The sequence below is a fragment of the Archocentrus centrarchus genome, chromosome 14, assembly GCF_007364275.1.
Source record: "Archocentrus centrarchus isolate MPI-CPG fArcCen1 chromosome 14, fArcCen1, whole genome shotgun sequence".
NCBI lineage: Eukaryota > Metazoa > Chordata > Actinopteri > Cichliformes > Cichlidae > Archocentrus > Archocentrus centrarchus.
The window spans coordinates 21,563,322-21,575,364 of record NC_044359.1 but is presented as its reverse complement, the minus strand read 5'-3'; the positions used below and the strand labels follow the sequence as shown (position 1 = coordinate 21,575,364).

At 41.1% G+C, this 12,043-nt stretch overlaps 1 protein-coding gene across 1 annotated transcript in view; it reads left to right on the top strand.

Moving 5' to 3' along the window:
• Positions 1-12,043, top strand: part of LOC115791871 (ryanodine receptor 1-like) — a 56,299-nt gene that overhangs the window by 15,808 nt on the left and 28,448 nt on the right. Inside the window, exons 34-73 of the mRNA XM_030746158.1 lie at positions 16-178; positions 266-352; positions 467-693; positions 784-1,222; positions 1,298-1,864; positions 1,957-2,157; positions 2,436-2,547; positions 2,652-2,795; positions 3,074-3,347; positions 3,442-3,556; positions 3,725-3,857; positions 3,952-4,046; positions 4,116-4,251; positions 4,366-4,552; positions 4,639-4,750; positions 4,830-4,950; positions 5,128-5,297; positions 5,381-5,601; positions 5,684-5,774; positions 5,870-6,010; positions 6,155-6,318; positions 6,408-6,486; positions 6,689-6,778; positions 6,859-6,999; positions 7,094-7,171; positions 7,252-7,327; positions 7,416-7,539; positions 8,152-8,267; positions 8,375-8,442; positions 8,541-8,662; positions 8,788-8,837; positions 8,981-9,041; positions 9,148-9,274; positions 9,387-9,498; positions 9,838-9,919; positions 9,998-10,128; positions 10,221-10,541; positions 10,645-10,885; positions 11,026-11,113; positions 11,199-11,291. Of these exons, the coding sequence (XP_030602018.1) occupies positions 16-178; positions 266-352; positions 467-693; positions 784-1,222; positions 1,298-1,864; positions 1,957-2,157; positions 2,436-2,547; positions 2,652-2,795; positions 3,074-3,347; positions 3,442-3,556; positions 3,725-3,857; positions 3,952-4,046; positions 4,116-4,251; positions 4,366-4,552; positions 4,639-4,750; positions 4,830-4,950; positions 5,128-5,297; positions 5,381-5,601; positions 5,684-5,774; positions 5,870-6,010; positions 6,155-6,318; positions 6,408-6,486; positions 6,689-6,778; positions 6,859-6,999; positions 7,094-7,171; positions 7,252-7,327; positions 7,416-7,539; positions 8,152-8,267; positions 8,375-8,442; positions 8,541-8,662; positions 8,788-8,837; positions 8,981-9,041; positions 9,148-9,274; positions 9,387-9,498; positions 9,838-9,919; positions 9,998-10,128; positions 10,221-10,541; positions 10,645-10,885; positions 11,026-11,113; positions 11,199-11,291 (6,100 nt within the window). The remainder of the gene's footprint in view (positions 1-15; positions 179-265; positions 353-466; positions 694-783; positions 1,223-1,297; positions 1,865-1,956; positions 2,158-2,435; positions 2,548-2,651; positions 2,796-3,073; positions 3,348-3,441; positions 3,557-3,724; positions 3,858-3,951; positions 4,047-4,115; positions 4,252-4,365; positions 4,553-4,638; positions 4,751-4,829; positions 4,951-5,127; positions 5,298-5,380; positions 5,602-5,683; positions 5,775-5,869; positions 6,011-6,154; positions 6,319-6,407; positions 6,487-6,688; positions 6,779-6,858; positions 7,000-7,093; positions 7,172-7,251; positions 7,328-7,415; positions 7,540-8,151; positions 8,268-8,374; positions 8,443-8,540; positions 8,663-8,787; positions 8,838-8,980; positions 9,042-9,147; positions 9,275-9,386; positions 9,499-9,837; positions 9,920-9,997; positions 10,129-10,220; positions 10,542-10,644; positions 10,886-11,025; positions 11,114-11,198; positions 11,292-12,043) is intronic.

Sequence of the window (12,043 nt, the reverse complement as noted above, 5' to 3'; positions counted from 1 at the left end):
TTCTGTTCTTTTCAGTATCAAACGCAGCAACTGCTACATTGTATGGGGAGGGGAGTTCAGCAGCTCCCAGCAGACTCGAGTCAGTCAGGAGGACTTTGTGATTGGCTGTCTTATTGATTTGGACACTGGACTCATGACTTTCACTGGAAATGGAAAAGAGATAAACACATTTTACCAGGTTAAATAAGCTTCATTCTGATATTGATACTATTCCATATAAAGTCCTGGCTTAATGTTCTAAGCTTGTTAAATTATCTTCCTTCAGGTGGAGCCAAACACAAAATTATTCCCAGCTGCCTTTGTTATGCCTTCCAGTCAGAATATGGTTCAGTTTGACCTAGGCAAACTCAAGGTCAGTTACAAAGCATTGTTGTCTTTAGTCAACCTTCAAAACTGGAAATGCAGTTTCCAGTTATCAAGCTTTGTCGTGTGACGGTCTCTTCTAATGCCTAATTTGTCTGGCTAGAACATCATGCCGATTTCAGCCGCCATGTTTCGGAGTGAACGCAAAAACCCAGTCCCTCAGTGTCCTCCTAGACTGGATGTCCAGATGTTAACTCCAGTTATCTGGAGCCGAATGCCCAACAACTTCCTGGCTCCGGAGACGGGACGTATTAGCGAGAGACTAGGCTGGATGGTGGAGTGTACGGAGCCACTCACTATGATGGCCCTTCACATCCCAGAGGAAAACAGGTTAAATCTGCATCTCTCTGCTGTATTTATCTTTTATTGTTAGGCGATACAAAGATATGTTTTTTCATCAAATCCCTTTGCTGTAACTAGGTGTATTGATATCCTGGAACTGTCTGAACGGATGGATTTACTGACGTTCCACTATCATACTCTGAAGCTATACAGCTCAGTGTGTGCTCTGGGAAACAACCGTGTGGCACATGCTTTGTGTAGCCACGTGGATGAATCGCAGCTCTTTTACGCCATAGAGAACACCTACCTACCTGGACCAATGAGGAGCGGCTTTTACGACGTGCTCATCAGCATGCACCTGGAGTCTGCTAAAAGGAATCGTCTGGGGACCAACAAGGAATTCATAGTTCCAATGACAGAAGAAACACGCAGCATCACTCTGTACTCTGACAGATCTCATGCTTTACCGGGCGTCGGCCTAACTACATGTCTGCGTCCAAAACTTCATTTCTCCTCTGTTGGGTTTGTGGGAACAGATCAAGATATTTACACACTGAGTCCAGTCATTCCCTTACTGGTACGATTAAACTATTTTAGCACTTAACGGGAACTCTGAGTTCACTAATAATCACATATTTGCTTGTATTTCCAGGTGCTAAAGACCAAAGCCCTGAACATGCTGACCGAAGCAGTGCAGGATGGCGGTCAAGCCATGAGAGATCCTGTGGGAGGCAGTGTTGAGTTTCATTTTGTTCCAATCCTAAAGCTCATCAGTACCCTTCTCATAATGGGTGTGTTTGATGATGAAGATGTCACACACATCCTGAAGATGATTGAGCCCACTGTCTTTAGAGGCAAGCAAGCAGAGGAGCCTGCTGAGGGGGATGCCAAGGTGCAAGAAGAAATGGACCCTCCCAGAGCAGCGGTCAAAGAAAAGGAGCAGGAAGCCCTGGGGGAAGAAGGAGAGGAATTTGAGGATGACGGGTTGGGTTATGAAGAAGAGGAGGAAGAAGAGGAGGAAGAGGAAGCTTTAGAGGAGGGTGGATCTGTCATGCAACATGAGGAAACAGTGGAGGAGACAGACCAAGTAAATGGCGAGAAAGGAGCTGAGGAAACAGAGAAAGAAGTGAAACCTGTAGACACAGGTGTGGAGGCTAAAGAAGAACATCTAGAGCAAGGACTTTTCCAGATGAAGCTACCAGAGTCTGTGAAATTGCAGGTATGACTATTTGAGTATTCAAAAGAACTCCCTTTTCAAATGCTTGATTTCTAAGTTCATTACTACTGATTCACTTTGCTTTTGTCCTTTAGATGTGCACTCTGCTGCAGTATTTCTGTGACTGTGAGCTACGTCACAGAGTGGAGGCCATCATCGCCTTTTCTGACCAGTTTGTCAGCCAGATACAGTCCAACCAGAGGCAGCGCTACAATGAACTCATGCAGGCCTTCACCATGAGTGCTGCCGAGACTGCTCGCAAGACCCGTGAATTTCGCTCCCCGCCACAGGAGCAAGTACGGCGAGAACAGAGTACATTTGTTTATTGTTAAACTGTATAAATAAATGCTAAAAAACTAGTTACATTTCTACACATCTTTCATCTGTCTGTGTTTTATTTCACATGAAAACTGGAAAAAAATGTTTGTGTGCCTCATATAAAATGGACTCAGCTGCTCATGGAAAAAAATGGACCTGGGAAAGATTTATACCAGTTCATCTTTTAATTTGTAAGATAATACACCCCTCAAAGAACAAAAATGGGCATATTTGCTTGTACCTCCTCTCACTGTAGGTCAACATGCTCATGAACTTCAAGAACGCTATTGAGGATGAAGAGTCCCCTATTCCCGATGAGGTCCGGGAAGCTCTGCTCGCATTTCACAACGCTTTGCTGGCACACTGTGGTCAGTTTTCACTTCCTGTGTCAAGTCTACGTTTAAAATTTTCCCTGTGGTTGTCATGTTTAAATACAAGTTATAACACCTTAACTTAAACCGTCACTCCTCAGGTGTTCACATTGAAGAAGAAGAACAAGAGGAAGAAGTGGATAATTCTGTCCGTGGACGGCTCCTCCGATTGCTGGAAAGAGTGAGAAAGTTCCGTGAGAAGAAGGAAGAGATGGAGCCTGAGCCACAAGAAGACAAAAAACCAAGTAAGTCCTTTTTGATTTTAGTAAGCAATTATATATTTATTAGGAAGTTAAACATATTATGATGCAAAAATGATAACCGGCAATAAAGCAAACTGGTTTGTTGGCTGCACTTTGACAATAATGTATTTTATTAAAGCAAAGAATCTCACAAGCAGTTTTTTTTTTTCCAGGAGTTTTAGTGTACATATAGTATTATCTTCCAAAATCAAATCTAACTAGGGTCACTTTAATACAGGACCCTTCTTATTTTTACTTAACCCTCTGTCCCTTTGTACCAGGCACATTGCAGGAGTTGATTTCCCATACTATGATCCACTGGGCCCAGGAGTCATTTATCCAGAACCCTGAGCTCGTCCGTATGATGTTCAGCCTCCTTCACAGGCAGTATGATGGACTCGGTGAGCTCATGCGTGCCCTTCCTAAGGCCTACACCATCAATGCAGTTTCCATTCAGGACACCATGGACCTCCTGGAGTGCTTGGGCCAGATCCGCTCACTGCTTATTGTCCAGATGGGTCCAGAAGAGGAGAGACTTATTATTCAAAGCATTGGGTTGATATAAGATTTGAACCATTCTCAATATCCTTTAAATGAATTATATTATAAATTCATGTGATTGAAACTAAATTTCATTGGTCTGCCTTAGGAACATCATGAGTAACAAAGTTTTCTATCAGCACCCCAACTTGATGCGAGCTCTGGGCATGCATGAAACTGTCATGGAGGTCATGGTCAATGTACTTGGCGGTGGGGACTCAAAAGTATGTTTGTTTTTTTAATGAATTCAGCAGCATTGTAGCATGCTAAATTTATATACAGCCCCTGTTTTATATTCTTTCTTGGGGAAAGACAAATATATAAAATAAGTGAAATCTGCTGTTTTACTTACGGTACTAACTTTGCTTTTTTCTGTTGCCTTATTCCTACAGGAGATCAGATTTCCTCGGGTGGTGACAAACTGCTGCCGTTTCCTCTGCTACTTCTGTCGCATCAGTCGTCAGAATCAGCGTTCTATGTTTGACCATCTCAGCTACCTTCTCCAGAACAGCGGCATTGGCCTTGGTGATTGTCTTTGTTGTGATCCAGCATTATTCTTGATCATTTGTTTTTCGTATGTGAACTGTAATAAACCTGGACACTGTGTGTTATTCTTTAGGAATGCGTGGCTCCACCCCTTTGGATGTGGCTGCAGCGTCTTGCATTGATAATAATGAGCTGGCACTGGCTCTTCAAGAGCAGGATCTTGAAATGGTAAGATAAAATTTATCTGCTCAAATTATAACATTGTATAGCTTTTGGGTACACTGATAATCTTTCCAGGTAGTGAAGTATTTAGCTGGATGTGGACTTCAGAGCTGTCCAATGCTACTGGCTAAAGGATACCCTGATATCGGCTGGAATCCTTGTGGTGGAGAGAAATATCTTGACTTTCTTCGTTTTGCTGTCTTTGTCAATGGTCAGGCACTTTTTATTTGTTACACATTGCAGTATTTCATTTTAATGCCCTCATTATTTCTGATTCTCTCCCTTATCGCTAACATTTAAAAACTTTGGTCTCTCTTTCCTGTAGGAGAAAGCGTAGAGGAGAATGCCAATGTCGTGGTACGCCTCCTCATCCGTAGACCTGAGTGCTTTGGTCCAGCCCTGAGAGGGGAGGGTGGTAATGGGCTCCTGGCTGCAATTGAGGAGGCCATAAAAATATCAGAGGACCCTGCGAGGGATGGCCCTAGTGTTAAGAAAGACAGACGTTTTCCCATGTAAGAGCTTTTTGGCTTTGTTTAAAAGACCGCATTATCTGCTACAATGTTGCAGTAAGATTAGAGACGTGTTTTTTTCCCGACAGGTTTGGAGGAGAGGAACAGCATGAGGAGAACAGGGTGCACCTGGGAAATGCCATCATGTCCTTTTACTCTGCACTTATTGACTTACTGGGACGATGTGCTCCAGAGATGCATGTAAGCTACCATACTGGACTTATTTAACAGGTTTGGTTTTATAGAAAAAAAATCATTTATAGAGCTTTTGTATCTACAGTTGATCCAGGCTGGTAAAGGTGAGGCTCTCAGGATCCGGGCCATTCTGAGGTCTCTGGTTCCTATTGAGGATCTGGTAGGAGTCATCAGTCTCCCTCTTCAGATTCCCGCTTTTGGAAAAGGTGAAAACTCTTAAGGAATTTGTTATATATTCATTTAGTCAACAAATTATCTCATGCAAGTGTTACACTCATCATTGGCCTACATTGTACACAACTGTGTGCTGACAGATCTCTTCTATCTGGCTTTTCATTATTGTTAATTGTTTTTCCCAAATGTTTTCTTTATGTTGTGCTTAGACAACAGCATCATTGAACCAAAGATGTCCGCTAGTTTTGTGCCAGATCACAAGGCTCCCATGGTGCTGTTCCTGGACAGAGTTTATGGTATTGACAACCAGGATTTCCTGCTCCATGTGCTTGAGGTGGGCTTTTTGCCTGACATGAGAGCTGCTGCCTCCCTGGATACGGTAAACCTCAAACACTTCACACGGTGCAAAGTTTATCTAGACCTAGCTAGACTTCGCTAACTGCTCAAATTTCTTGCCAACAGGTTGCTTTTAGCACCACTGAGATGGCTCTCGCTTTGAACCGCTATCTCTGCTCTGCTGTGTTGCCACTCATCACCAAGTGTGCCCCACTCTTTGCTGGCAGTGACCATCGAGCCATAATGATTGACTCCATGTTGCACACTATCTACCGATTGTCTCGTGGACGAGCCTTCACAAAAGCTCAAAGAGACATTATTGAAGAGTGCCTCATGGCTCTGTGCAAGTGAGTTTAACATCATAGGATGCCATTCATGTCATTTCGTATTGCCAAGTTTATATTAGATGTTAATTTGTTTTTCCTTCAGGCATCTACGTCCATCTATGCTTCAGCATCTACTAAGACGGCTGGTATTTGATGTGCCCATTCTCAATGAGTATGCCAAAATGCCTCTCAAGGTATGAGGACCCTGTAAAAATGTTTCCACTATTAACACAACATTTTCCTTTGATTATAGCTGTTTCTCTCACTTTTGTTATATTGTATCCTGCAGCTTTTGACCAATCACTATGAGCGTTGTTGGAAATATTATTGCCTCCCTAATGGTTGGGCCAACTTTGGAGTTGCATCAGAAGAGGAGTTGCATCTGACACGCAAACTGTTTTGGGGGATCTTTGAATCACTAGCGCACAAGGTAACTCCTGCATTTTGTTTTTTCGGTTTATTAGATATTTTTTAGATGAGAGCTGGGATTGGCTCCACCTCTCCTGAATCCTGGATTTGATGGATGGATGGATGTTATTTAATCACATTGTAATATTTTTTATTGTTATTGCAGAAATTTGATGCTGAAATTTTCAAAATTTCAATGCCATGCATTTGTGCCATTGCTGGAGCCATTCCTCCTGACTATGTAGATGCGAGCTACTCCTCCAAAACAGAGAAAAAGGCATCAGTGGATGCAGAGGGAAACTTTGATCCTAAACCAGTGGATACCACAAAGTGAGAGGCTTTTTGCTTTTCTAGAAATAAATCATCTCTCTTTTTGGTAGTTAAACCTAATTTGACTCTGATTTTTCTTTCAACCATAGCACTATCATCCCTGAGAGACTGGATCCCTTTATCAACAAATATGCTGAATACACTCATGATAAATGGGCCTTTGAAAAGGTAAACTTTTGTTTTCACTCATTATCATCACTCCAAATAATCTAATGCTACTCTTCCACTAAATCTGGACCAACATGTTAGGTTAAATTGCTACAGCTGTGCATTCATCAGGATATATAACTCTAACTCTAAAGAGATACAAAGCGATATTTATATGATCAACAGCTGTAATATATGTTGTATATGGACATGTATGTTTCAGATTCAGAATAATTGGTCATACGGTGAGACACTGGATGAAAATGCAAAAACCCATCCCATGCTCAGACCATACAAGACGTTCTCAGAGAAGGTAAGCTCACAAACATGGTGAGGATTGAATCTTGCTGTTGCATTTGTCTTTGTTTCTGCTCTCACTGACTTTTCTTCAAGGACAAAGAGATCTACCGATGGCCAATTAAAGAATCAATCAAAGCCATGATTGCATGGGAATGGAACATCGAGAAAGCTAGAGAAGAAGAAGAATCCGAGAAGAAGAAGGCAACATCACGAAAAATTTCCCAGACTGCACAGGTAGGCAGCTGGTTGGAGCAGTTGGCTGACTGAACTAATATTTAATAACATTGTTTGTTGTACTGTAGAGTGTATAATGATTTTTCTGTTTTAGGCAACCTATGATCCAAGTCATGGCTATAGTCCACAGCCCATCGATATCTCACATATGGCTCTTTCGAGAGATCTGCAGGTATGGGGGTAAAATGTTACAACCTTTTATACTGTAATCTTAGATTCTTATCAATTTTAATAGATTGTATCTGTTCATAGTCAATGGCAGAGCAACTGGCAGAAAATTACCATAACACCTGGGGAAGGAAGAAAAAGTTGGAGCTGCAAGCCAAAGGTAAGTTTTTTTTGTGTCTTTTGAATATGGAATATAGAGAATGAGTCATTTGGCTTTTCCAAACAGTTTTATGTCCTTTTTTGTGCAGGAGGTGGAACACATCCTTTGCTGGTGCCCTATGATACTCTGACAGCAAAAGAAAAGGCACGAGATAGAGAGAAGGCACATGAGCTGCTGAAGTTCTTACAACTTAACGGATATGCTGTCACAAGGTAATTAATACAATATTTCACATTTCAATTATTATATTTGGGGGGAATGAACTTCCCTTGGGAGATAAAGCGGGCCGTACCAGGAAAATCCAATTTTATTTATAAAGCGCTTTAAAATCACCCACAGGGTCCAAAGTGCTGCACAATACAACAACAATATACATAAAACAGCTCAATAAAATGCATTAAAATACTTAAAGATTACATAAAAACAAAAAAAAACACTGACCTAGATCAGTTGTCTATTCAAATGACACAAGCATAGTTCAAGGATAACAGGTTTCATCTACACTGAAATAAACTGATGCATCACAGACTGACTGTTTGCATGTACCATGCTGTACAACTTAGTGATTGAAAATTAGAAAAAAATTGTATCTTTCAGTATAAAATATATTTCCAGGACAACAAAGAGAGAGTTGTGTTTGTAGTTTTATGTGATTCTTTTCTGTTGATCAATATTGATTCTTTCACTATATGGAAAACTGTATGGAAATTGTATTGTTGCTGTTTCCTAAAATTGTGTTTTATTATGTCACAAATTCTGGAGAGGAAGTCTTTCATTATCATCAAGTATCACTTGTTAAGATTTAAACTGTCGACTGACTTTAGGGGCCTTAAAGACATGGAATCGGACATATCATCCATTGAGAAGCGGTTCGCCTATGGGTTCCTTCAGAAGCTGCTGAAATGGATGGAAATTGCACAGGAGTTCATTGCTCATCTTGGTATTGTGGGACAAAGATGAAAAACTGACAGTGTGGTGTAACATAAAGTAGATAATGTGTTGCCACTGTGTCTGTGCTACTATTGTATAACACAATGTGTTTTACAGAGGCTGTGGTTAGCAGTGGACGAGTGGAAAAGTCTCCCCATGAGCAGGAGATCAAATTCTTTGCCAAGGTGAGACTATTGTGTAAATGTGAAATAGTAACCAGTGTCAAAAATAACCTCGTCCCATGTCTGTACTATGCAGAAACCCTCTGAATTCTCTCTCTTAGATCCTGATGCCTCTAATCAACCAGTATTTCAAAAATCACTGCCTCTACTTTTTGTCAACACCTGCAAAAGTTCTGGGTAGCGGTGGGCATTCTTCCAATAAGGAGAAGGAGATGATTGCAAGGTAACATAGAGATATTCTTTTGTTGTGTATTAGTTTTCAAATATTATGTTTCTCTTTTTATTTGTGTTTGCTTATTTCTTGAGTTTTCTTTTTTTTTCCTTTTCCTTTTTTCTTTTGCTTTATAGTATCTTCTGTAAAATGTCTGCTTTGGTGAGGCATAGAGTTTCTCTCTTTGGTAAGGTGGCAGTCAGCACCAGTCTTTCTTAATCTTTTCACTCTTTTCTGTGTTTGCTCATGTTTCTGTATTTTGTGGGCTGTAATGTAACATTCAGTCATCCAGGTTAGCCTAATTACAGTTGCTCCAACTGCTATTTGCAGGAACGGATGCCTCAGCAATTGTTAACTGTCTTCACATTCTGGCACGATCACTGGATGCAAGGTTTAGTGTGTTTTTTTTTTTTTTTTTTATAACCATAAAATTGTGTGTTTATTTATTTACTTATTGTTGCGTTTTTCCTGTTAACCTTTCGCATTTGCTTCATTAGGACGGTGATGAAGTCGGGACCTGAGATTGTGAAAGCAGGGCTGCGGTCTTTCTTTGAGAGTGCTGCTGATGATATTGAGAAGATGGTTGAGAATCTCAAACTGGGAAAAGTATCAAAAGGCAATCAGGTACATATTTTAAATGGGGCATCACATATTCCTGCCGCTGAATGTTACAAGTGATTAAACATTAGAACTTATCTATCCAAGTCCATAATCGTGCTGCTTCTCTTCTTTCCAGCAAGTGAAGGGCGTCTCTCAGAACATCAACTACACTACCATTGCACTGCTCCCAGTACTTACCTCCCTGTTTGATCACATCGCTCAGCACCAGTTTGGAGATGATGTCATCTGTGAGTGCTTAGTCATGTTTTATAATTCATTCAACACTTTTCTTGAATGTTTATCCAATTCATGGTAGTAGGGCTGCTAGAGACAACCCCAGCTGACACAGTGCGACCTACACCCTGGACAGGTTGCCAGTTTATCACAGAGACAGAAAACCACTCATGCTTAGATTTACACCTACAGCCAGTTTAAAATCATGAATTGAACTGTGAGAAGAAGCTGAAGTACCTGGAGAGAACGTATGCAGGTCCAAGGAGAACATGCAAATTTCACACGTTTTATATTCATGTTATTATTTATTACTAAAACTGGCACTCTCTATCTCTCTCTGTCATTGCAAACAGTGGATGACCTACAGATGTCATGTTATCGCATCATGTGCAGCATCTACTCCCTGGGAACTGTCAAGAATCCACATGTTGAGAGGTAACTCCATATTTGAAGATGTAAAGTCATTTAGTACTGGGCATTTCACTTGTTGCACTTGTCCTTTTACATTTACAGGCAGAGGCCAGCTCTCGGAGAGTGTTTAGCACACCTCGCAGCAGCTATGCCGGTGGCCTACTTAGAACCCCATCTTAATGAATTCAATGCTTTCTCTGTATACACCACAAAGACTCCCAGAGAGAGAGCCAGTGAGTGCACTACCCTGTCCTCAAACGTGTTTCCTATCTAGCAAAGTGTTGTTTCTAAAAAATTTTTCATTTTTTTCTCTTGTGGATAAAAGTCTTGGGCCTTCCCAATGAGGTCCAGGAATTATGTCCGGACATCCCAGAGCTGGATACTCTGCTGAAGGAGATCGGAGACTTGGCAGAGTCGGGGGCTCGTTACACCGAGATGCCTCATGTGATTGAAATCACTTTGCCCATGCTGTGCAACTACCTGATTCGCTGGTGGGAGAGAGGACCAGAAAATTTTCCAGAGATGGAGGGCCGACTGTGCACTGAAGTCACATCAGAACACCTTAATCAGCTGCTAGGAAGCATCATGAAAATTGTAGTGAACAACCTGGGTATAGATGAAGCTTCCTGGATGAAGAGACTGGCTGGTAAGGACTGCTTCTGCTGACTCTACTCACATGCCAGTGTTGTACATCTGAGTGATTTTCTTTGTTTTTTGAGGGAGATGAAACCATTTGTTTTCGCTGCTAGTGTTTTCACAGCCCATTGTTAGCCGAGCAAAGCCAGAAATGCTCAAGTCTCACTTCATCCCAACAATGGAGAAGCTAAAGAAACGCACCTCAAAAGTGGTGGCTGAGGAGGACCATTTAAGGATGGAGGGAAAATCGGAGGGGGATGAGGAAGATGGCACTATACGTGATGAGTTCGCTGTCCTCTGCAGAGACTTGTATGCCCTTTACCCCCTTCTTATTCGCTATGTGGACAACAACAGGTAGAATAATATTACAGTCACCAACCTATGAATCCTGCCTCATACTGTCAAATTGCAATATATAAATCTTTTGATATATTGTTAAATAGCGAAACTTGTTGTAAATTTAGGGGGTCTTATAGTAATTTATTCTGCTACAGAGCGAGGTGGCTGACATGCCCTGACCCAGATGCAGAAGAGCTCTTCCGAATGGTTGGAGAGGTCTTTATTTTCTGGTCTAAGTCTCATGTGAGTATGTTCATTTGGCCTTTTGACTGTAACCGTTTGTAGAAGGTCGCATCCTTTAGTTTATGCTTCTGATTCTCTCCTGTAGAACTTCAAGCGAGAGGAACAAAACTTTGTGGTGATGAATGAGATCAATAACATGTCATTCCTCACCGCTGACAGCAAGAGTAAAATGAGCAAGGTGAGTTATTCAAAGGCAGAGTCATTCTGGTGCAGCATATATGTCAAATCAGGCAGCTTTAGGAGTCTGTTTCAGACATATTGTTTAACAACTGTATGTCTTCCTTTCCTTTTCTTGTGGCTTTGTTTTTTGGTGCAATTTTAAGATTTTGTGACATTACCAACCATTTTCAGCCACCTATAACTGGTCAGTTACTAAGCACTCTGTTTAGGAAATTAAAAACAAAAAATATTTGAAAAGTAAGCCAGCAAAGCAGTCTAATACAAAAAGGCACTTATGCAACATTTTTATCAAGTACAGCATTTTTTCCCATGTGTAATATTTTTTATGTTCTTGTTTTAGGGGTTTATTTAGACATAGTGGAACCTGCTATAACATCTTTAAGATTTGACTTTAATTCGCATTTGTGCGAAGGTTCACAGTTGTGTTAATAATATTTTCTCTGTGGCTGTCCATTGTTCTCTTCTTTTGGGTTGCGGCTGGGTTTCCAGGGCGGGGACACAGAGGTTAGACTTTGTTTTTGCACGACCGCTGTGCTGACCGCATGGCACCTCACATTGGGGGAGCTTTTCATCAACCTCCCCAGCACACTGGCACATCTGATCCATACAAGTACAGTCACTACATATCCACAAACACATATGAACACAAGTAATTCATGTACATAGAAATATAGACAAAATCCTGCACATTTCATTCAGCCAGACATAAAATTAATCCATTGTCAGTGACAAATCCTTTCTATGCAGTTG